Source organism: Odocoileus virginianus, chromosome 27 (genome assembly GCF_023699985.2).
Source record: "Odocoileus virginianus isolate 20LAN1187 ecotype Illinois chromosome 27, Ovbor_1.2, whole genome shotgun sequence".
Classification (NCBI taxonomy): domain Eukaryota; kingdom Metazoa; phylum Chordata; class Mammalia; order Artiodactyla; family Cervidae; genus Odocoileus; species Odocoileus virginianus.
The window spans coordinates 9,312,172-9,334,621 of NC_069700.1; the positions used below are offsets into that span (position 1 = coordinate 9,312,172).

Below are 22,450 nucleotides of genomic sequence, written 5' to 3' on the forward strand. Positions count from 1 at the left end.
TGAGGACTGAGATGGTAGGAAGAGCAGGACAAATATTTGCGCAGGAGGAGTCCTTTGTCGATTCCTTCTGGTGAGTACTTCTGGGTTGCTGTTGACGTTTCCTCTGATCTGAGGTAGTGGGATATAGATCTTTCCAGATCATTCCAGTTCACCTCCAGTTGTTAGGGACCAGAAATTACACTTATTGAATGAAGCAACCTCGTGACTCTACTTCTTTGTCTTGGATAATTGACGTATTCAGTTGTGAAATATGACATACATACAAACAAGTGCATAAGACACGGGTGTTTAATAAACAGTCATAAAAGCAGGGGCCCTTCAGCATGCCTCTGCAGCGCCTCCTCCCACCTCGGACAAAAGCCCCTCTCTGCCTGATGCTCATTTCCTTCCTCGAGTGTCCCCGGTTTTGCCATCTACCAATGCATGCATAAACGACACCGCTTCAGTTTTGCCCATTTTCGAACCTCATGTAAATGGTGACTCTACTGCATATCTCCTGGGTCTTCTTTGCCTCTGTAGTCCATTGCGATGGCCCACATCGTTTTGTGGAAGCTGTGGGGTCATATACTGTTCCTGGGATGAATCTTAACCCCATTTCCCAGATGCCTCCCTTGCCCTTGACCTCGTGCTCTGCTTCGATGCTGGTTGTACCAGCATTAACATCGCTGAGGGTGCCTGGTGTCGGTGTGGCCGCATGAGCAGCATGGTTCGGCTGAACCACGTTGGGGACATCACCTACCTTCTGAAGCTCATTCTTCTCCCCTGTGAAAAGCTGGTCGAGATAAAAATGCTTGGAGCATCATCATGGGGATCAAATGGGCTGATGGCAAGGGTGCACTAGTCACCCAGTGGCAAGTGGGCAAGTACTGAGGGCACGTGCTCTGGGAACTGAACCAGAGGCGGAAGGCTGATGGAGAAGAGAAATAGGGGTGGGATGGGGGGTGTTATATGAGTTTTAAGAAGGAGAAAACATGAACCACTTTTTGAAACAGGACAGTGAGAGCAGAAATTCCCCAGCGCCCCAGAGTTTGCCGTGCACCCTGCACACAGTTGCCGGGGAGTTTTAGCTCACAGCTGGGTGTACTCACGGCTGAGCGGGCTGCCTGGTGTGGAGCCTGGGTTCCAGCTCCAGGGAGAGGACCAGGGAGACGGGCGGTGCAGGAAGGAGGTGGGCTGGCAGGGCAGGGGAAGGGCGTCAGCAGTGCCTGGGGGCTGCTGGGGTGGGGGTGAGGCGAGGAGGGGGAGATTGACACTGAGTTCCCAGGCCCCCTGGGCGTCCAGGAGTGCTGAGCCACATGGAGGCCCCGCCTGCTCTGTGCATTTTCCCCGGGGAGGCAGGGGTGGGGTGGGTGGGTGGGGGGTGCGGGGGTGATGCTTCTCAGTGTTCCTCGGCAGCTCCTGCTGACTGCCCAGGGGGTGTGTTCCCAGTGTTGGGATTGGTCTCCCCAGTGATGAGCAGGAGGCTCTAGCCTTTCTCCCCCAGCTGCTTTACCTACACTGACCCCTCAGATTCACGTGGAAACCTCCAGTACTCTTAACACCCTTGGTCTTTAGGAAGATAATTTTCCTTGTGGCATTTGGAGGCATTGTGAGGATGCGTTTGTCCACTGATGGGGAACTGAAAGGTATATAACTCGGGATGCCGAGTGCTGTCCTGACGGCTTCTCTGCAGTGAATGGAAGGGCGGCTCAGAAGCGTCTTGGCAGAGCCCCAGTTCCAGGCTTGCTGCTCCCATCGCCCAGCACATCTTGGATTCGCATGGACCCTTTGCCTCTTACCTTTCCCCTAAGGAAAGCACTGCTGCAGGTCAGGAGGGAGGAAGTGAGGTGTTTAGAGAACGTCACTGGCAGAAAAGGGTCTTGTGAAGGTGCTGGGTGTTAGAGTGGGACACGTCCTCTGGGCCTCTGCCTGGTGGCTTTCCGAGAGGAATGGGAATGGTGTGTTCTTGGGTGGATTCCAGGGACTGTGGAAAGAGGCACTAACAAGGACCAGGCACTTGTCTTTTATGGTAACTCGTGCTCGAGTAAGGCTAAGAGCACCTACTTTAGTTGGTGGGAGGCTTCAGCCTAGAGGGGTCAAGAAACTTTTTGATGTTCGCGCAGCCAGTGAGAGGTGGGACTGAGTTAGATGGTGTGTCCTCAGGGTCTGGAATCCTCCATTCCAGCCCCCCCCCCCCATTACACCATGCTGCAGCCAGACCCCCTACCAGCTCAGGCTCCTTGTGGCAGAGAGGTTCCTATGTTGGGTCTCTTGTGTGTGTTCAGTTGGGTCCGACTCTATGGACTGTAGCCCACAAGGCTCCTCTGTCCATTCAGTTTTCCAGGCAAGAATACTGGAGTGGGTTGCCATTTTCTCCTCCAGGGGCTCTTCTCAACCTAGGGATCGAACCTATGGTGTCCCCTGTCTCCTGCATTGGCAGGCAGATTCTTTACCACGAGAGCCACCTGAGAAACCCAGGTTGGGCCTGGAAAGTGCTTTTGTGCTGGTGGCTCTTTCTGATCTGGCCCTCAGGACACAGGCTTGTGACACCTAATCTGTTCAGAGAGACTAGCTCTGCTCCCCTGGGGAATGTCAAGTCAGCCACTGTTGGCAGACCCCTGGGAAGCTGTGGGCATGTCCTTGGCCTTTCTGTGTGTGGCCAGTGGCTCAGGCACCTGTCTGGATCCTTTCTCCAGCATTTCATGGTCAGACGAGGTTCTGAGTCACATGGAGGCCCCGCCTGCTCTATGCCTCTTCCTGGGGTGGCGGTGGGGTGGGTGGGTGGTGGGGAGATGCTCTTCGGTGTTCTTTGAAGGTGGTGGCCGTGGGCACCCGAATTTACCTCCCTGAAGTGCAGACACCCTCTCAGGCCAGGTTAGCCTAGATTTTTTGGTTCATCCTCTCTCTGGAACTGGTGTAAACTGAAACTGCGGCAGAAGCTAGGAAGGGCCCCCGAGATGCAGCTGATGTGTGTCTCTGAGAGTCACACAGTAAATTCAGTTGCTTGTATTTTTCACGTGAAAGGTGGTTATTGCCTTGGTGGCATCTCCTCCTCCCTGGAATGCCCAGGTAAATAGAGGGATATCCTCGGGTGCATGAGGGGAAGACTTTGGCATTAATGTTCCAGCCCCTTCTGTTAGGAGTTGGCCCTTAGGCCAGATTCAGTCTGCTGCTGTTGGCTTGTTGTTCATTTGCTCAGTCGTGTCCAACTCTTTGCGACCTCATGGACTGCAGCACACCAGGCTTCCCTGTCCTTTGCTGTCTCTCGGAGTTAGCTCAAACTCATGTCCATCGAGTCGGTGATGCCACCCAACCATCTCATCCTCTGTCGACCCCTTCTCCTCCTGCCCTCAGTCTTTCCCAGCATCAGGGTCTTTTCCAATGAGTCAGCTGTTTGCATCAGGTGGCCAAAGTATTGAAGCTTCAGCATCAGCATCAGTCCTTCCAATGAATATTCAGGGTTGATTTCCTTTAGGATTGACTTGTCTGATCTCCTTGCAGTCCAAGAGACTCTCAAGAGTCTTCTCCAGCACCACAGTTCAAAAGCATAATTTCCTCTGCACTCATTCTTCTTTATGGTCCAGCTCTCACATCTGTACATGACTAATGGAAAAACCATAGCTTTGACTATATGGACCTTTGTAGGCAAAGTGATGTCTCCGCTTTTTAATATGCTGTCTAGGTTTGTCATAGCTTTTCTTCCCAGGAGTGAGTGTCTTTTAATTGCAAGGCTGCAGTCAGCATCTGCAGTGATTTTGGAGCCCCCCAAAATAAAGTCTGTCACTGTTTCCATTGTTTCCCCATTTGCCATGAAGTGATGGGACCAGATGCCTTGATCTTAGTTTACTGAATGTTGAGCTTTAAGCTAACTTTTTCACTCTCCTCTTTCACTTTTATCAAGAGGCTCTTTAGTTCTTCTTTGCTTTCTGCCATAAGGGTGGTGTCATCTGTATATCTGAGGTTATTGATATTTCTCCCGGCAATCTTGATTCCAGCTTGTACTTCATCCAACCCTGCATTTCAATGATGTACTCTGCACGTAAGTTAAATAAGCGGGGTGACAACATACAGCCTTCACATACTCCTTTCCCAGTTTGGAACCAGTCTGTTGTTCCATGACTGATTCTAAATGTTACTTCTTGACCTGCATGCAGGTTTCACAGGAGACAGGTAAGGTGGTCTGGTATTCCCATCTCTTCTAAGAATTTTCCACAGTTTGTTGTGATCCACACAAAGGCTTAAGCATAGTGAATGAAGCAGAAATAGATGTTTTTTTCGAATTCTCTTGCTTTTTCGTGTAATCCAGTGGATGTTGACGATTTGATCTCTGGTTCCTCTGCCTTTTCTAAATCCAGCTTGTATATTTGGAAGTTATCAGTTCACATGCTGATGAAGCCTAACTTGAAGAATTTTAAGCATTACCTTGCTAGCATGTGAGATGAGTGCAGTTGTGCAGTAGTTTGAACATTCCTTGGCATTGCCCTTCTTTGGGATTGGAATGAAAACTGACCATTTCCAGTCCTGTGGCCACTGCTGAGTTTTCCAAATTTTCTCATTCTATAGAAAGGAATTTTTTTGGCAAAAGACTTCTGAAGAGCCAGTAAAAAGTGGGTAGAAAACTTACTGTTTAACGGGTACAAAATTTCAGTTTGGGATGATGAAAAAGTTCTGGAGATGGATATTGGTGAAGTTCCTTTGTAAACCTTCCAGTGACAAGGACAGGTGGATCTGATCCGCCCCACTTTATAGCAGGATAAATGGAGACTCGGAGTGGATGTGATATTCTTAAAATTACCCAGTAAGTGGGAGGGCCGTCAGTCAGGCCCAGCTTTCTGAAGTTATCTTGCCATAGATGTCTGGGTCCAAAGGAGAACTGGAAGAATTGGGGCTGGTTTTTGCCCAGAGGACTTTTTAAATTTATTTTTAAAAGTTTTAATTTTTAAAAAAAATTTTAATTTTTGGCTGTGCCGGGTCTTTGTTGCTGCACGGGCTTTCCTCTAGTTGCAGCTAGCGGACGTCTCCTTCTGGTAGCTTCTCTCGTTGCAGAGCATGAGCTCTAGGGTGCTCAGGCTTCAATACTCGTGGCGCAGAGGCATAGTCACTTGTCAGCCTGTGGGATCTTCCTGGACCAGGGATGGAAGCCACGTCTCCTGCATTGGCAGGGGGATTCTTAATCACCGAGCCACCAGACAGGCCCCGAGAGGCCTTTTTAAAATGATACAGAAGTACGTAAAGTGTTCGTTTTGTCCATTTTCTGTGTGTTCTCTGGCCCCTCCCACCTGCCCTGGACACGGAGGAGCAGGAGGTGGTGCCCGGACAGCGCCTGGCCTCCCTGGGGAGAGGGGGGCCTAACAGAAACCTCCACCTGTGCGCTCTGGGACCCAGCTGGGGGCTGCAGCTTCTCTTTGTCCTGGCTGCCCCGGTCGTGACCGAGCCGGACATGCTGCCACTTCTGAGCCTGTGGTATCCACTCCCCACAGGAGCTGTTTCTGGTCAAGATATGCCGACTGCTCGCTAATCATCCCCGGCCAACTAACGCCGCAGCCCGAGCCCGCCGGCTGCCTGCGCTGTGGGCTGGGCTTCCCCCAGAACCTAACCATACTCCTGGAGCTTCTTGCGTTTCCGAACTTGACTTCTCCTTTCAGCTTTTGTGTTTGCCCGTCTTGGTTTCAAACTTGGATAGGTTTTTGTTCCTGCCAGTGGACACTCACCGCCCTCTCCTAGCCATTGGCAGCCTTGTTGTGTGGTCCTCGGGCTGGAGGCGTTTCGTCATCGCTCTGGGTTTATCCATGCTCAGCCCTCAGGTGCCTGCCTCTGGTTCAGGAGCCCCGGCGGCAGCTCAGGGGACGTGGGGACACCTTGAGAAGCCCCTGGCCTCTTACAATGGCGTCAGCTCCCTCCACACTTTTAAACTTACCTTGACCTCACATGGTTATATTTGCTATGTCCATCTGAGGTGACTTGAATTGACTTATTTGGTATAAAGTGAACCCTTTTAAACTGGTCTGTAGGCAGTACCAGAATGGAGAGAAAAATCCACAATGACAGTGAAACCTTGTGAGGAGCTTCGAGTAGCTTCTTCAGGTGTTTTATTTTTAACTTATAATTAATTTTTATTTGTAAAATTTATTTTGAATTTTTAGCAAGTCAACCAGGGAGGAAGAATGAGAGCTTGGCGTGCCGTTTCTTGGGTTCCTGTGTGCGTGCTAAGTCACTTCTGTTGTGTGTGACTCTCTGCGACCCTGTGCGTTGTATCTGCCAGGCTCCTCTGTCCATGGGATTCTCCAGGGGAGAGTACTGCAGTGGGTTGCCATGCCCTCTTCTAGGGCAATCTTCCCGACCCAGGGATCGAACCTGTGTCTCCTGCAGCTCCTGCACTGAAGGCGTTCTTTACTGCTGAGCCACCAGGGAAGGCCTTCTTGGGTTCCTACTAAGTTCTTTTCCAGGTTCAGAGCTGTATGCTTAGGAGGAAAAAAAAAACAACCCTAAGAAAACAGAAACTATAACTTTCAATTGTAAGAGTAATGCAGTTTCTACTGTCAAATCCAAGAAATTGTAAGGAATTATTGATAAAAGTCAGAATATTCCCTCACCAGGACATGTTTTATGTTTTTTATGTTTTTTTTTATGTTTACATGTTTTTTGGTGTATGTCTTCATCTACACATATACTTGTTTAACAAAACTGAGATCTTACTATTTCCTTCTGTTTCTCCTAACATTATACTGAAAGCATTTAAACATTTTCCCATGGCATCAAACCAACCTTATAAGCATCACATGGGTTGGCCAGAGCTTGTCGAACTATTACCATTTGGGGGAATATATTTGCAGTTTTGCACTGTTAACAGTGATACATGTTTGTAGTTAAGTCCTTGACCTCATCCATAATTATTGCCTTGAGAGAAAATCCTGAAAGTTATTGGATCAAAGGATATACATACTTTTCATTTCTGTATACGGGCAAATTATTTTCTAGGAAAACTTGTACTGGAATAGGCATTCCACTGGCAGAGAACGAGTGTCTGTTTCCAGCATTTAGTTTTTATAATCACTGACAATTTGTTAAGTGAAAAGTGGTACCTTGCTGATAGCTTCATTGAAATTTGATTGCTGGTGAAGGTTAAACACTCTCCCTGTGTTTATTGGCCACTTTTATTTCTCTCATTAGTTCATATCCTTCGGAAGTTATTCTGTGCGGTGCTAGCATTTTTCTTGTAGATTTGGAAAAGCTCTTATAATGTTAGTCTTCTTCGTAATTTTAAATCTTTTTCTCCACCAGGTTGTTTATTAGTTTTGTTGATTGTATGTATGAGTGTGTGTTTATGCAGGTTTTTAACTTTCATGTAGACACATCTGTCTTTATGTTTCTTCACTTGTATGTGTATTATAAGTAATTCAAAGCTTTCCTCTAAATCTGGGAGGAGACAACTTTTAATTTATCTGAAGCTTATTTTGGTGCAAGGTATGAGTGATAATCCATATCTGTTTCTGAAAGCTCCCTTCCCCCCCAAATTTCAATATTTATGTCTATTGAAATATTGTTCCTTTCCTCTGTGACGTGAAATGCTGTCTTTATCATGTACTGTATTCTCATATCTTCCTATCCTTTCTCTAGGCTATCATTTTCCATTGTCAAATGCTGTTGGGATTAAAGTAACTTTGAGCCATCCTCATCACCCCTTTCGAAGATCCTTTTATACAAAGTTAAAAGTCATTGTTGTCTAGGCAGAGAAAGAAAAATTCTCCTTGGAATCAATTCAGTGAAAAGACACTTGGGGCTTCAATGCCAAAAATGAAGTTGTATGAGTTAGGGATACACTGCCCAAAATAGGACTTTGCACAGTTGTGAAAATTCAGACAGGCATCCTGCCAAGTATTCTATGTACCAACTGAAGAATCCACAGGCTAGTGAGTTGTAATAAAAAGGGCTGTTTTTATGTTCTCAGGCTCCTGCAGTGAAAGAACATGCACTGTTTTCAAACCAGATGCATCCTTCTGGTTTTTAGTTTCTACCACTTCCTGGCTTATGGGTTTATTCTTAGGACCACAGTTTCATGTTGCTCTGAAAATGAAGTATGTTCCAGTCCCCACGGTGCCTAGGGTTCATCTGCCTTTTCATATCTCAGCGGGAGCCACTTGACCCTAGGATGGGTTTAGTTCAACCCAGTCGTTCAGTTGTGTCTGACTCTTTGCAACCCCATGGACTGCAGCGTGCCAGGCTTCCCTGTCCATCACCAAGTCCTGGAGCTTGCTCAAACTCATGTCCATCAAGTCAGTGATGCTATCCAGGCATCTCATCCTCTGTTGTCCCCTTTTCCTCCTGCCTTCAATCTTTCCCAGCATCAGGGTCTTTTCGAATGAGTCAGTTCTTGGCATCAGGTGGCCAAAGTATTGGAGTTCCAGCTTCAGCATCAGTCCTTCCAATGAACATTCAGGACTGATTTCCTCTAGGATGGGATACCCAGGTATTTCCCCAGCTGTGAGGTGGTCAGTAGTTCCCTAATTCTGGGCTCTATTGGTTCCATAGAAGTTCTCCAGGGGTTTTACACACTGTGAACCACAATTAACATTTTAATCAGCTCAGAGAGTGTTTCATTGTGTTTATTTTTTTTCATTGTGTTTATTTTATATATTTGTGTTCCCTGTAAGAGTTTGTCTTGCCTGACCTAGAAAGTCTTAAGGTCTCTTGGAGTTCTAAAGTTATGTAGTGCTGTAAATTCCTCATGCTGTCAGCTCACCCAGCCTGGGGTGTCCAGTTCTGTGTTCTTGTTAATTGTTGTTATTTAGGGTTGTTTCCAAATTTGCTGGCGCACTGAGTGCAGCACTTTAACAGCATCATCTTTTAGGATTTAAAATAGCTCAGCTGGAATTCCATCACCTCCACTCACTTGGTTGGTGGTGATACTTCCTAAGGCCCAGTTGACGTCATACTCTAGGACGTCTGGCTCTCGGTGAGTGATCACACCATCACAGTTGAGAAGAAAGGAAACCTGGAGAAAACCCTAAGCCACCAGTTGGCTGAAAGTTGATTCAGGGATTGGTCCCTTGTCTTCTCCCATTTTTCACTTTTGTCCCCTTGGCTGCCTGATGGCCTCAGAACCGGCTCCTCCTTGTGTTCAGGTGTGGGGCTCCCCCATCACTCACCTTTGTTCCTCCCGGAGTAGTTCCTGATCATGAACTGTATTCTTTCTATCCCAGGCAGGGAATGTGGTGACGGGAGAGATGGTAGAAGAGCTTATTCTTTCTGGAGCAGATATCATTAAAGTGGGAGTTGGACCAGGTAAGACTTGCTGGGAGCACAGCGGAGGGTGTGTTGTTGGGGAGGATTGGGGTCTAGCACTTGTGGGGACCAGAGATGCCCAGAAGGGACCTCAGGAATGATCCGGCCACAGGTTTAAAGCACATTTCTTTTGGAAGTATTGTTGAGCTTCTGATCAGAAGAGGCTCCTGATTGGAAATATCACTGAACTGCTTTCTGATGCCTCTGGGAATTTCTGAATGAACTTGAATGTGGTTCGGTTCAAATAAGGTCTTGGTGAGCTCATGAGTGATCCCATTCACCTTGAAGGGAAAGGTGAGGGATGAAGAGCTCATGGGGACAGTTAATGGATGTGAATGACTCCACTTTATGTGAATGTTTGAGGGACCCCAAACATTGCAAATAAGCATGCAGCTGAGGCTCCGTGTGAACCTGATTCATGGCCCAGGCAGTTATCACCTTTGGCTCTTCAGCTGATCCATATCCATCTCAGATTTTGCTGCATCCTCCCAGGCCTTCCCTCCCAGGACCACCAGTGGCATTCTGAATGGAAGAATAGATCTCCCCTCTTCTGGGTAGATCTATTTCTCTCGGGGCCACTTGATGCTGACTTTCCCTTTTGGCCAGACAGGTGCATGAGCTTCCATATTTTTAACTTCTTCATATTAAAAATTCCTCCTTGCACATCCATGATTAACCAAACACTAAAATGGGAGAGGAGGAAAAGAGATATACATTTTCATCTGGGAATAGAAAAACAGCAAAGCTTTTTTTTTTTTTTTTTTAACAAATACCATGCTCTCAGAAGACACTACCAAAAAAGGAAGCAAACCATAATCTAATATGAGAGGGAGGCAGAAAAGATGGTTGTGTTGTGACCCGGCACAGTCGTCAGCCTTGAGGGACTAGGATCGGCAGGAAGAGACTCTAAGGAAAGGAGAGCCCTGTAGGCTTGTAAAAGGCCCTAAGCATTTTTTTAAAAAATGATTGTATCTATTTATTTTTGGCTGTGCTGGGTGTTCATTGCTGTGCAGGCTTTCCTCACATTTTGGTAGACGGAGGCTACTCTCTAGTGTGATGCAGGGGCTTCTCATCGTGCTGGCTTTTCTTATGGAGCACAGATTCCAGGCCCGTGGGCACAGTAGTTAAGGGCTCCCGGGCTCTAGGGCTCAGGCTCAATAGTTGAGTCACATGGGCTGAGTTGCTCCACAACATGTGGGATCTTCCTGGACCGGGGATCAAAGTTGTGTCTCCTGCCTTGGCAGGTGGATTCTTTACTACTGAGCTCCACCAGGGAAGCCCAGGCCCCAAGCTTTTAACACACAGCGAGGTTCTCAAGGGTGGGCTTTTGATATTGCCACTCACCCAACAGTCTCTAATAGTCTGAGCAAGAGGAAAGAGAGCTGTGGTCTTTACTGAGTGTCTGTCATTATTAGAAACTCAGTGCTTAAGGCCTGTTCTTGCTTACAGGGCACTGTCCTCCACTTAGAATGGGCTGTAACAGACCAGGCTTGTGATGGAGTCAAATAGGCTAACAGTTAGACCAGGAAGACTCTTTCTCTCCCTTCAAAGTAGAGCATGCACCGATCACCTATTTCACCACATAAATGTATTGAGTGTCTCCTAGCTGCCATAGAGCTGGGTGGGTGCTGTATGTACAGGGTGTGAGGTTGTGTAAACCATCTTCTTGTTCCTTAGGGCTGTTCTCCATGTAATCTTGAGTATCCAGCTGCCCTTGCTTCCTTCCCACATGTCCTCTATGTACACAGTCTCTTTCCCCCGAAGATTTATTGTCCTTCTGCTGTCAATGTGTGCCTCCCAAGCGGTCTGTTTAGAACAGAGGTGACCAAAGGGAGTAAGAAGCTTTCTTTGAGCCTGATGTATTGGAGTCATTTCTATAAACCGATTGGAGATGATGTTTACATTTCATGAGCTCTTGAGCATAAAAACAGTGGACTTTGGCCATCTAGATGACAGCATTAAATAAGGTTCGTCATGGAACAACTCCTGGGACCTGGGGGAAAAAAGCATTAAAAATGTGCCCCATGGCCACCAGGGCTGGGAGGAAGTGGGTACCCAGTTTCTCCTTTCAACTTGGGGGTTCATCAGGACCACTCCCCCGCCTTATCCCTCACCCATGCAGAGCTCCGGGCCACTGCAGCTGAGTCCCTGCCCGCCCTCGAGGATCTGGCAGTGGAGTGGGAAAGGAGGAAGGCCGATTCTGAGCCAGAGGTTGTAAAGCTCCACTTGTGCCTCGCACAGTGCGTGTCTGGGGCAGGGCTGCCTTGGTTGGGAGGGAAGCTCCACAGCCCCCAGGGAGCGAGTGGCCGTGTTGTGAGGATGGACAGAAGGAGATGGGTCCTCCCTGCAACTGGATGCGGGAGAAAGCGGCTCCCCTGGTCCCGGTGTCCCTGCGGAGCCAGGCCTCAGAGTATATATATAGCCTTGACTCTCGACCTGTCGGGAGAGGTTTGTGGGCAGCTGGGAAGCCACTAGTGATGGTGGGGAAAAGGAGAGGAGGCAGAGGCTTTGCGCAAGTCTGGTGGGAGTGGAGGAGTTCACGCTCAGCCTTTACACTGGCCCATAGGCGACACCCCCAGACAGGCAGGAGCGACGGAGTGAGTGAGTGAGTGGTGAAGCGTGGAGACAGAGATGTGACTCATTCATTCTTGAGTTCAGGCATTCTTTCAGTGACTATTTATAGCGGCCTTATTATGCACAAAGGTCTGTTCTCAGCGCTGGATCGACAACAGTGAACATCCATGGAGCTTACCCTCCAGCGGAGAAAACAGATCCTCAGTTCTTACACAAATAATGACTTAAATGCTCTTTTTGAAACGAGCCGCTGTGACGAACAACGTCCCTGAGGCAGTGACATTGAAGATGAAGCCTGGAAGATGAGAAAGGCTTGGCCAGACCAGGGGGCTGGTGCAGAGGGGAGCGCTCGGGAGACAGAACGTCACATACAGGGGTTCCCTGAGGTGGGAGGAAAGGAAAGGTCAGTGAGGCTGGGGGGTGCCAAGTGGGGCGGGCGGAGAGAAGAGGGGACAGGCGGGTAGACAGTCCAGAGCTTGAGCTGGCTGGCCTCGGAGCAGGCGCTGGTGTGCTGGGAGGGAAGGGGAAGCTTGGGCACGGAGACGTGCTGGACAGGCCCGTCTGATTCGGCCTGGACCTAACTGGGCTGATGCACTGCAGACAGTGAACTAGGACTGGGGTTGACCATGGGGAGGGCAGAGGTCGGGGGGAATGAAGGCATCGGGGTGGCTGGTTTGAGTTCTTCAGTGGAAGCTGACCTCAGTGGCTGGGCTGGACAGGGTGAGAGATGGACCAGGAGAGGGTGAGGACCAGGAGGCTGGCGTGTGTAGAGGCAGAGCCGAGGCAGAGGGCGGCTGTGAACATGCCCTGGGCACCGGCCCCTTTGCTCAGTGGCTTACTGGAGGCCGGGCAGTCTTTATCCCCTCATGTCATTTCATCTCCATCACAGCCCCATGAGGTCAGTGCTTTCATTTCCACTTTTTAAGCGAGGCACTGAGGCTTAGAGAAGTGAGTCATTTGACAGAAGTTGAAGGTCAAGGAGGCTCAAGGCCATGGGAGGCGTCTGAAGGTCCCTTGTGGTTGTGTGGGAAGTGAGGGAAGGTGGGAAGGAGTAGAGTTGAAGGTTGGGAAGTCAAGGGAGCTGATGTCATGGAGAGTGATGGTGACCGGTGTAGGGGGGAGTGTCCCGGACCTGAGCAGATGTGGGTGATGAGGCCTGGAAAGGATGAGTGGTCAGGACGGTGGTTATAGCCACCTCCGCTGAGCTTCGGGGGCCACCCCGCCCCGCGCCCCGCCTCCGCCCCCCTCCCCCACCCCCAGGAAATGGGGGTGTGGCTGCGTGATGGGAGAGAAGGCTCATTGTGTCGAGTCCTGCTCAGTCCTAACCATCTCTCTCTGGGGTCCCCCTCCTCCTCCATTCAGGTTCCGTGTGTACCACCCGCACCAAGACGGGGGTGGGCTACCCCCAGCTGAGCGCCGTGATCGAGTGTGCAGACTCGGCCCATGGCCTGAAGGGGCACATCATCTCGGTAGGTGTCCGAGGGGGGCTGGGGGGGCTGTTTCCGGGAGGCCCTTGCTCCCTGGCTGCCCTTCACCTCGTTGGTGACCCTGTGGTCTCGGGAGCCAGCTGGGGACCATGCTCGCAGCATTCGGTGACACTCAGCAGAGGTACAGGCCCTGCTTCCTGGGGACTGCGGAGAAGGGGGCAGCTCCTTGGTCAGTAGCTACTCTGTAATCAGTAATAGCTGGAGGCGGTGCATATCATGACGGGGTACATGGGGAGCTTTGAGAAAATGGGAGGGTCACGTGTTCTCTTGCTAGGGCTCACTGTAACAAAGTTCCTCTTACTGGATGATGCACAAGCTGGAATCAGGATTGCTGGGAGAAATATCAATAACCTCAGATATACAGATGACACCACCCTTATGGCAGAAAGTGAAGAAGAATTCAAGAGCCTCTTGATGAAAGTGAAAGAGGAGAGTGAAAAAGCTGGCTGAAAGCTCAACATTCAGAAAACTAAGATCATGGCATCTGGTCCCATCACTTCATGGCAAATAGACAGGGAAACAGTGGAAACAGTGGCTGACTTTATTTTTGGGGGCTCCAAAATCACTGCAGATGGTGACTGCAGCCATGAAATTAAAAGACACTTACTCCTTGGAAGGAAAGTTATGACCAACCTAGACAGCATATTAAAAAGCAGAGGCATTACTTTGTCAACAAACGTCCATCTAGTCAGGGCAATGGTTTTCCCAGTAGTCATGTATGGATGTAAGAGTTGGACTATAAAGAAAGCTGAGTGCTAAAGAATTGATGCTTTTGAACTGTGGTGTTGGAGAAGACTCTTGAAAATCCCTTGGACAGTAAGGAGATCCAGCCAGTCCATTCTAAAGGAAATCAGTCCTGAATATTCATTGAAAGGACTGTTGCTGAAGCTGAAACTCCAATAGTTTGGCCATCTGATGCAAAGAACTGACTCACTGGACAAGACCCTGATGCTGGGAAAGATTGAAGGCAGGAGGAGAAGGGGAAGACAGAGGATGAGATAGTTGGATAGCATCACCGACTCAATGGACATGAGTTTGAGTAAACTCTGAGAGTTGGTGATGGACAGGGAGGCCTGGTGTGCTGCAGTCCATGGAGTCGCAAAGAGTTGGACAGGATTGAGTAACTGAACTGAACAAATAAGAACTATATTGTCTCACTCTTCTGGAGGTCAAAGGTCCAAGATCAAGGTGTCAGTAGGACCATGAAGCCTCCAGGGAAACCGCCGTTCCAACCTCCAGAGTTTATGGTAGTTGCTCCGCTAAGGACACCAGAGCTCCAGTTTTCACAGGGCATCCTGCCCGCATGCACGTCTGCCTTTGTGTCCAGATTTCTCCTTTTTATAAGAACATCAGTCATATGGGACTAGAGCCCACCCTTCTCCAAGGTGACCTCACCTTAGCTACTCACATCTGCAAAGCTCTCAGTGCTCTGGCCGGTCACCGGTTTCTGTAGTCGGCGTGGGTTCGGTGCGATGCTGGGGGCAGAAGTTAGATTATGTGGGTGGAGGGGTATATGGATGGAGGTGAAGAGAGTCAGTGATCTAACAGCACTGCTATGGAGCTCCTGGAAGGACAACACCCCAGTACTCAGCAACTAACTATTACAGATTGAATGCGTGTCAATTTAACCCTCAGTTTGTCTGTCATTCTTCTCTACCTTTATCGACATGACCATCATTCAAGTAGTCATCACATCTGTCTCCTTCTAGGTGAGATGCCCAGAACAGGCAGAACTTGTCAGATATAGCTGGATGGACTTGGACAGAGCTATGGCTTCAGCTTATGTGGGTGATATATATATATATATAATAAGTCTCTCAGTCATGTTCTCCTCTTCGCAACCCCATGGTGTGAACAGTCCATGGAATTATCCAGGCCAGAATAGTGGAGTCGGTAGCCTTTGCCTTCTCCAGGGTATCTTCCCAACTCAGGGATTGAACCCAGGTCTCCCACATTGCAGGCAGATTCTTTACCAGCTGAGCCATAAAGGAAGCCCATGTATATCCTATAAACATTTGAATTATATATATTTAATAATACATATCTAAATTCCGAACTTTTGCCATGTTTTTAGTGGTGCTATAACAATGGACTCAAATATAGTAAATTAAATCTTCAGTCCTTTTCACTTGTTCAGTTGCTAAGTCACATTAAATAATTGACAGGCTATTTTGGTTAAAAAAATGGATGTAGTAAATTAACATTCTGGTGGAATGATCTGTTATTGGTTTTGGTTCAGCATTGAAACTAGTGAGATTTTATTTCTGGACTTGCTTTGAGGACATAATTTTTTGTTGTTCAATTACTCAGTCATGTCCGACTCTTTGCTACCCCATGGACTACAGCACAACAAGCTTCTCTGTCCTTCGCTGTCCCCTGGAGTTGCTGAAACTTACGTTCATTGAGTCGATGATGCCATCCATCCATCTCATCCTCTGTTGCCTCTTTCTCTTCCTGCCCTCAATCTTTCCCAGCATCAGGGACTTTTCTAGTGAGTTGGCTCTTTGCATCAGGTGGCCAAAGTATTGGAGCTTCAGCATCAGTCCTTCCAATGAATATTCAGGACTGATTTCCTTTAGGATGGACTGGTTGGATCTCCTTGGAGTCCAAGGGACTCTCAAGAGTCTTCTCCAACACCACAGTTCAAAAGCATCAGTTCTTCAGTGCTCAGCTTTCTTTATGGTCCAACTCTCACATCCACACATGACTACTGGAAAAACCATAGCTTTGACTAGATGGACCTTTCTTGGCAAAGTAATGTCTCTGCTTTTTAATATGCTGTCTAGGTTGGTCATAACTTTCCTTCCAAGGAGTAAGCGTCTTTTAATTTCATGGCTGCAGTCACCATCTGCAGTGATTTTGGAGCCCCCCAAAATAAAGTCAGCCACTGTTTCCACTGTTTCCCCATCTATTTGCCATGAAGTGATGGGACCAGATGCCATAATCTTTGTCTTTTGAATGTTGAGTTTTAAACCAGCTTTTTTACTCTCCTCTTTGACTTTCAACAAGAGGTTCTTGAGTTCCTCTTCGATTTCTGCCATAAGGGTGGTATCATCTGCATATCTGAGGTTATTGATATTTCTCCCAGCAGTCTTGATTTAAGCTTGTGCTTCATCCAACCTGGTATTTCACATGATTTACTCTACATATAAGTTAAATAAGCAGGGTGACAATATATACTCTTGACGTACTCCTTTCCCCATTTGGTATAGTCTGTTGTTCCGTGTCTGGTTCTAACTTGCTTGACCTGCATACAGATTTCTTAGGAGGCAGGTAAGGTGGCCTGGTATTCCCATCTCTTAAAGAATTTTCTACAGTTTGTTGTGATCCACACAAAGACTTGAGCACAGTCAATGAAGCAGGTGTTTTTCTATAATTCTCTTGCTTTTTCCATGATCCAGCAGGTGTTAGCAATTTGATCTTTGTTTCCTCTGCCTTTTCTAAATCCAGCTTGCACATCTGGAAGTTCTCGGTTCACGGACAGTTGAAGCCTAGCTTGGAGAATAGTGAGCATTACTTTGCTAGCATGTGAAATGAGTGCAATTGTGTGGTAGTTTGAGCATTCTTTGGCACCCCTTTCTTTGGGATTAGAATGAAAACTGACCTTTTCCAGTCCTGTGGCCAGTGCTGAGTTTTCCAAATTTGCTAGCATATTGAGTGCAGCACTTTTACAGCATCATTTTTTAGGCTTTGAAATAGCTGAGCTGGAATTCCATCATCTCTATTAGCTTTGTTCATAGTAATACCTCCAAAGACCCACTTGACTTCAGACTCCAGGATGTCTGGCTCTAGATGAGTGATCATACCACCATGGTTATCTGGGTCATGAAGACCTTTTTTGTATAGTTCTTCTGTGTATTCTTGCCACCTCTTCTTAATATCTGCTGCTTCTGTTAGGTCCATACTGTTTCTGTCCTTTATTGTGCCCATCTTTGCATGAAATGTTCCTTTTGTATCTCTAATTTTCTTGAAGAGATCTCTAGTCTTTCCCATTCTATTGTTTTCCTCTATTTGCATTGTTCACTTAAAGCTTTCTTATCTCTCCTTGCTATTCTTTGGAACTCTTCATTCAAATGGGTGTATCTTTCCTTTTCTCCTTTGCCTTTCCCTTCTCTTCTTTTCTCAGCTATTTGTAAGGCCTCTTCAAACAACCATTTTGCCTTTTTGCATTTCTTTTTCTTAGGGATGTTTTTGATCACCGCCTCCCATACAGTGTTATGAACCTCCACCCATAGTTCTTCAGGCACTCTATCAGATCTAATCCCTTGAATCTCTTTGTCACTTCCACTGTATAATCATAAGGGATTTGATTTAGGTCATACCAGAATAGTGGTTTTCTCTACTGTCTTCAATTTAAGTCTGAATTTTGCAATAGAAAATTTGTGATCTGAGCCACAGTCAGCTCCCAGTCTTGTTTTTGCTGACTGTATAGAGCCTCTCCATTTTCGGCTGCAAAGAATATAATCAATCTGATTTCGGTATTGAGGGTATAATAATATACTTTAAAAATCCCTATAAGCACACAATCTCTTTCAAATTTTACTACAGCATCTGAGCCTTGCTGCCAGTGCTTCCCCCACATGACTTGATAAACCGAAATTAAGATCTAGGTCTTTGATTCGTGGTCCCACGCTCACTTCCTGTGTTCCTTCTGGTTTCTCATCCAGGCTTTCCATCCATCCATCCATTCAGTTAGTTCATATTCATTGAGCATCTACTGTGTGCTGAGGCTGGAATAAATGACCGAAGATTTATCGGGTGCTGACAGAGTTCTTTCCCAGGTGGTGCTAGTGATAAAGAACCCGCCTGCCAATGCAGGAGGCATAAGAGATGCAGCTTCAATCCCTCGGTTGGGAAGATCCCTTGGAGAAGGGCATGGCAACCCACTCCAGTATTCTTGCCTGGTGGGCTATAGTCCATAGGGCCACAGAGAGTCAGACATGACTGAAACGACTTAGCACGCATGCATGACAGTTCTAAGGTCTTCAACTCAGTATCTTTCTCTTTTAGCTTTTGCCGCAGTGAGCAAATTAAGACCCGTCTGTTGAACAACTTGTGTATAAAAGGCTGACAGAGAGCCATCAGCCTACATTTATGGAGTGAGTTGATTGACATCATTGGAGTTAACAAACAGTGCAGTCCTCCAATGTGGTTCTTGAACGCTCACCATAGCTGCCTCTTGGGCTGGTTGTATGACAGTCACCAGGGAAGCTTTTCACTGTACACATTCCTGGCCCCCATTCTGTTTAATTAAAAAAAAAGTTTTTATTGAAGTACACTTGCTTTATAATGTTGTGTTTCAGTTGTACAGCATAGCCACAGGTATACATATATCTCCTCTTCCCTCCCGCATAGGTCACCACAGAGCATTGGGTAGGATTCCTTGTGCCGTACAGTAGGTTCTCACTAGTTACCTATTTTACGCATAATAGTGTATAAATGTCAATCCCAATCTCCCAATCCATTTCACCCTCTCCTTTCCCCCTTGGTCTCCACTCCATTTGTTCTCTACATCTGTGACTGTTTCTGCTTTGCAGATAAGTTCGTCTGTACCGTTTTTCTAGATTCCACATATATGTGTTAAGATATGATATTTGATTTTCCCTTCTGACTTACTTCATTCTGTATACAGGTCCATCTGTGTCTCTGCAAGTGGCACAATTTCATTTCATTTTATGGCCGAGTAATATTCTATTGTGTGTGTGATTGTGCATATGTACCACATCTTTGTCCATTCATCTGTCGATGGACATTTAGGTTGCTTCCATGTCCTGGTATTGTAAATAGTGCTGAAATGAACATTGGGGTGCATGTATCTTTTTGAGTTATGGTTTTCTCTGGTATGTGTCCAGGAATGGGATTGCTGGATCATATGGTAGCTCTATTTTTAGATTTTTGAGGAATTCCCATACTGTTCTCCATAGTGCATGTATCAATTTACATTCCCTCAATCCTGGTGAATGAGACTGTTCATAGTTTGGCCCCTAGAGCACTATATGTAATTAGTCATAATTCTCCACTCACTATCAAGAGTCTTAATAACAATTTAGACCTTATATATATTCCTTCAATGACCACCATTTCTAAATTGGTAGAGGTCAAATTAATGAAGTGTTACTATGGACTTACTCTGAGATCCCATATTTGTGTCTTTCTGGAAATTTTACACTTGCTTAGTTTACAGGATTTTGCAGGGGGAGCAGGGGTGGAGGCTGTGTTTGCACCACAAGTCACTCTGAAAATCAACTGGGGATCTCCTTACCCAGCACTCTCTAATTTATAGCTTATGTCAGCTGTTCTCTAAGTGTGTGCCCAGACCAGCAGTACCAGTATCAGCTGAGAACTTGTGAGACGTTCTCAGGCCTCATCTCAGACCTAGTGAATGAGAAGCCCTGAAGGTGCAATTAACAAGCCCTCCGAGTAATCTGGGTCTGTTCTCAAGCTTGAGAGACACTGGCTTCTAGAGTCGAGGCTCAACACACACAGGCTGGGTCCATGTGCCAGAGCCGCCATCTGACACCCACAAAACAGTTTCTCTGAGTTTGCCAGGGACAGTGACAGCCCAAGCTGGTGGTCCGGATGCTCTGAGGTTCTTATTTTTCCATGGGTGGCCAGAGCTTTCCTAGATAGGGCTAGAAGTTCAATTTGTAACCAGCAGAGACCCCGTGAAGTTCACAGACTTACATGGGTTCTGCATCTCTGACTTCAGCTCATTCCTCTGATCAGCTAAGTATCTTGTGGTTCAGAGCAGCTGTTTTTCTTGCTGTCCATTTGTCTAATGGAGTTTCACAAACAGGTTTCCCCCACTTGCCAAGAGACCTAAACCCAGTGGAAACCTGTCAGTTGTTTGGATCCTGCCACTTTGTCCGGCTTCCTTCCAGCTGCCTTATTTTATACTCTCATTGCTGAATTTGCACATCTTTGCTACTGCAGTTCAGAAGGAAGCTGTCAGGGGGTTGGCCACACCCAAGAGGCTGGACTTGAACTGAATTTCTATTTATTGTGATTCATGTGGGCTTCTGAAAGGCAGAGGGCTAAGAAATCCAAGACACCCCCTGAAGAGTAAGGTGTGACCAATTCATTTTGTCTTGTCATCTGCTGGGGACGTGACGCAACGGAGAGCATTTTAAAGGTAGAAACAGCTTTCGAGGTCATGATGGCTGTCAGGTATTGAACATCTATCTTCTGGGCACGGTATACCTATAATCTCTAATCCCTGGAACCATCTAGGTATGAGGTAGCTGTTATCTTCTTTGGACAGGTGTGTTAGTCAGGGTTCTCCAGAGAAACAGAACCAGTAGGGGGTGTGTGTGTGCATATGTGAGTTTAGATAGAAGTAGATTTATTATAAGGAAATAAATTGGTTCACATGACAATAGGACTGAAAATAATTGCAAGATCTGTAGGGCGAATTGGCAAGCTGCAGACCTCGGAGGGCTGACTGTGTGGTTCCAGTCTTGAGTTCCAAGACCTGAGAACCATGGAGAGCCTGTGTTTCAGTGGGAGTCAGTGGCCCAACTCTAAGGCAGTCATTGAGGAAGAATCCTCTCCCCTGGGGAAGTCTCAGCCTTTTCGTGCCATTCAGGCCTCCAGGTGATTAGGTGAGGCCCACCCACATGCGGGCAAGCAGTCTGCTTTACTGATTTGCATATTACTCTCATCCACAAAGGGCTTCCCAGGTGGTGCCAGTGGTAAAGAATCTGCCTGCCAGTGTAAGAGACATGGGTTCAATCCCTGGGTTGGGAAGATCCCCTGGAGAAGGGCATGGCAATCCACTCCAGTATTTTTAACATGGAGAACCCCATGGACAGAGGAGCCTGGTAGGCTACAGTCCATAGGATTGCCAAGAGTTGGGACATGGCTGAAGCGACTTAGCATGCACACACTCTTATCCCCAAAACACCCTCTCAGAAACACCCAGGACAATTTTTGGCCAATCTACAGCCCAGTCAAGTTGACATATAACATCATCATACCTGGTGAGGAGACTGAAGCTTGGAGACCGTAGTGATTTGCTCAGCATCACACTGCTGGTGGAGGGCAGAGCCAGCTCTGAAACTGAGGCCTGTTCACCTCCTGTGTTCCACGCCTTCCCTTGATCACCCTCATTTAGAAAACATGGAGACTCAGAGGATTAGGGCTCGCTGAAGTCAACAAGAATGCAGGGTTGGCCCAGCGTTCCCGGTCCGCCCCTTCCCGACCCCGGTGCTTTGGGGGAAGCTTCAGCTTAATCTGTGCTTATAGCTCGGCCTTTCCCCTCAGGGCTCCGAAGCCTGTGTTCCAGTGAAGGGATCAGAGTCAGGACCTGGTGAACCCTGAGGAAGGTGAGGGATTGGACCAACCAGATGAGTTCACTGTCCATACCCAAAATAGTCTGGACTCTGTAGTGCTTCCCAGGACCTAAAAAAAAAAGTCCTGTGATGAGGTTGGCTGGAATCACTTTTGTCTCCCTACTCAGGGCCAAAATTTTAACCACTGTATTTGATAAAGACCTACAGAGCATGCTTCCCCAGTTTGAGGAGAGAATGATAGAGGTGGGGCTGATTCAGAATAACCTCCAACCCCTGGCTCATCTCCACCCAGTCAATAGGGCTCTCATCCACTCCCTGACCCTCCACAAAGAGGGATCCATTGATCCGCAGATTTCTTATTTTGTTGATTTAATGCATTAGCTTATGGTTAGTTTAGGAATGGTCAGACCATTATTTGAAAAGATCTAAACAAAGTCATTCAAAAAATTTAATCTTTTTGAGGCTTGAAAAATCCCTCAACCAAATACGTTTAGCCTAATAAAAGTTAGAAATATAAAGGAAATAAAGACTACGAGAAATGCCATCTTTTAAAAAAAACTTATTAAAGCACAGTCGATTTACAGTGCGTTAATTTCTGCTGCACTGCAAAGTGATTCCGTTACACACACACACATACATACTTTTCCATTATGATGTATTGCAGGATATTGAATATAGTTCCCTGTGCTATGCAGTAGGACACTGTTTACCCATTTTACATATAATAGATAGCATCTGCTAATCCCAAACTTCATTCTCGCCTCCCTTCGACCCCTCCCTCTCGGCAAGCACAAGACGTCTGGTTCTCTATGTCTGTGAGCCTGTTTCTGTTTTGTA

The 22,450-nt window shown here is 47.1% G+C and overlaps 1 protein-coding gene across 2 annotated transcripts in view; it reads left to right on the forward strand.

Annotated features, from left to right (window-relative positions):
* Nucleotides 1-22,450, forward strand: part of GMPR (guanosine monophosphate reductase) — a 57,918-nt gene that overhangs the window by 20,438 nt on the left and 15,030 nt on the right. The window contains exons 5-6 of one of the 2 annotated variants that reach the window (XM_020876014.2): nucleotides 9,180-9,261; nucleotides 13,198-13,304. The exons of the other annotated variant lie outside the window; for it this stretch is intronic. Of the exons in view, the coding sequence (XP_020731673.1) occupies nucleotides 9,180-9,261; nucleotides 13,198-13,304 (189 nt within the window). The remainder of the gene's footprint in view (nucleotides 1-9,179; nucleotides 9,262-13,197; nucleotides 13,305-22,450) is intronic. 2 annotated transcript variants of the gene reach the window in all.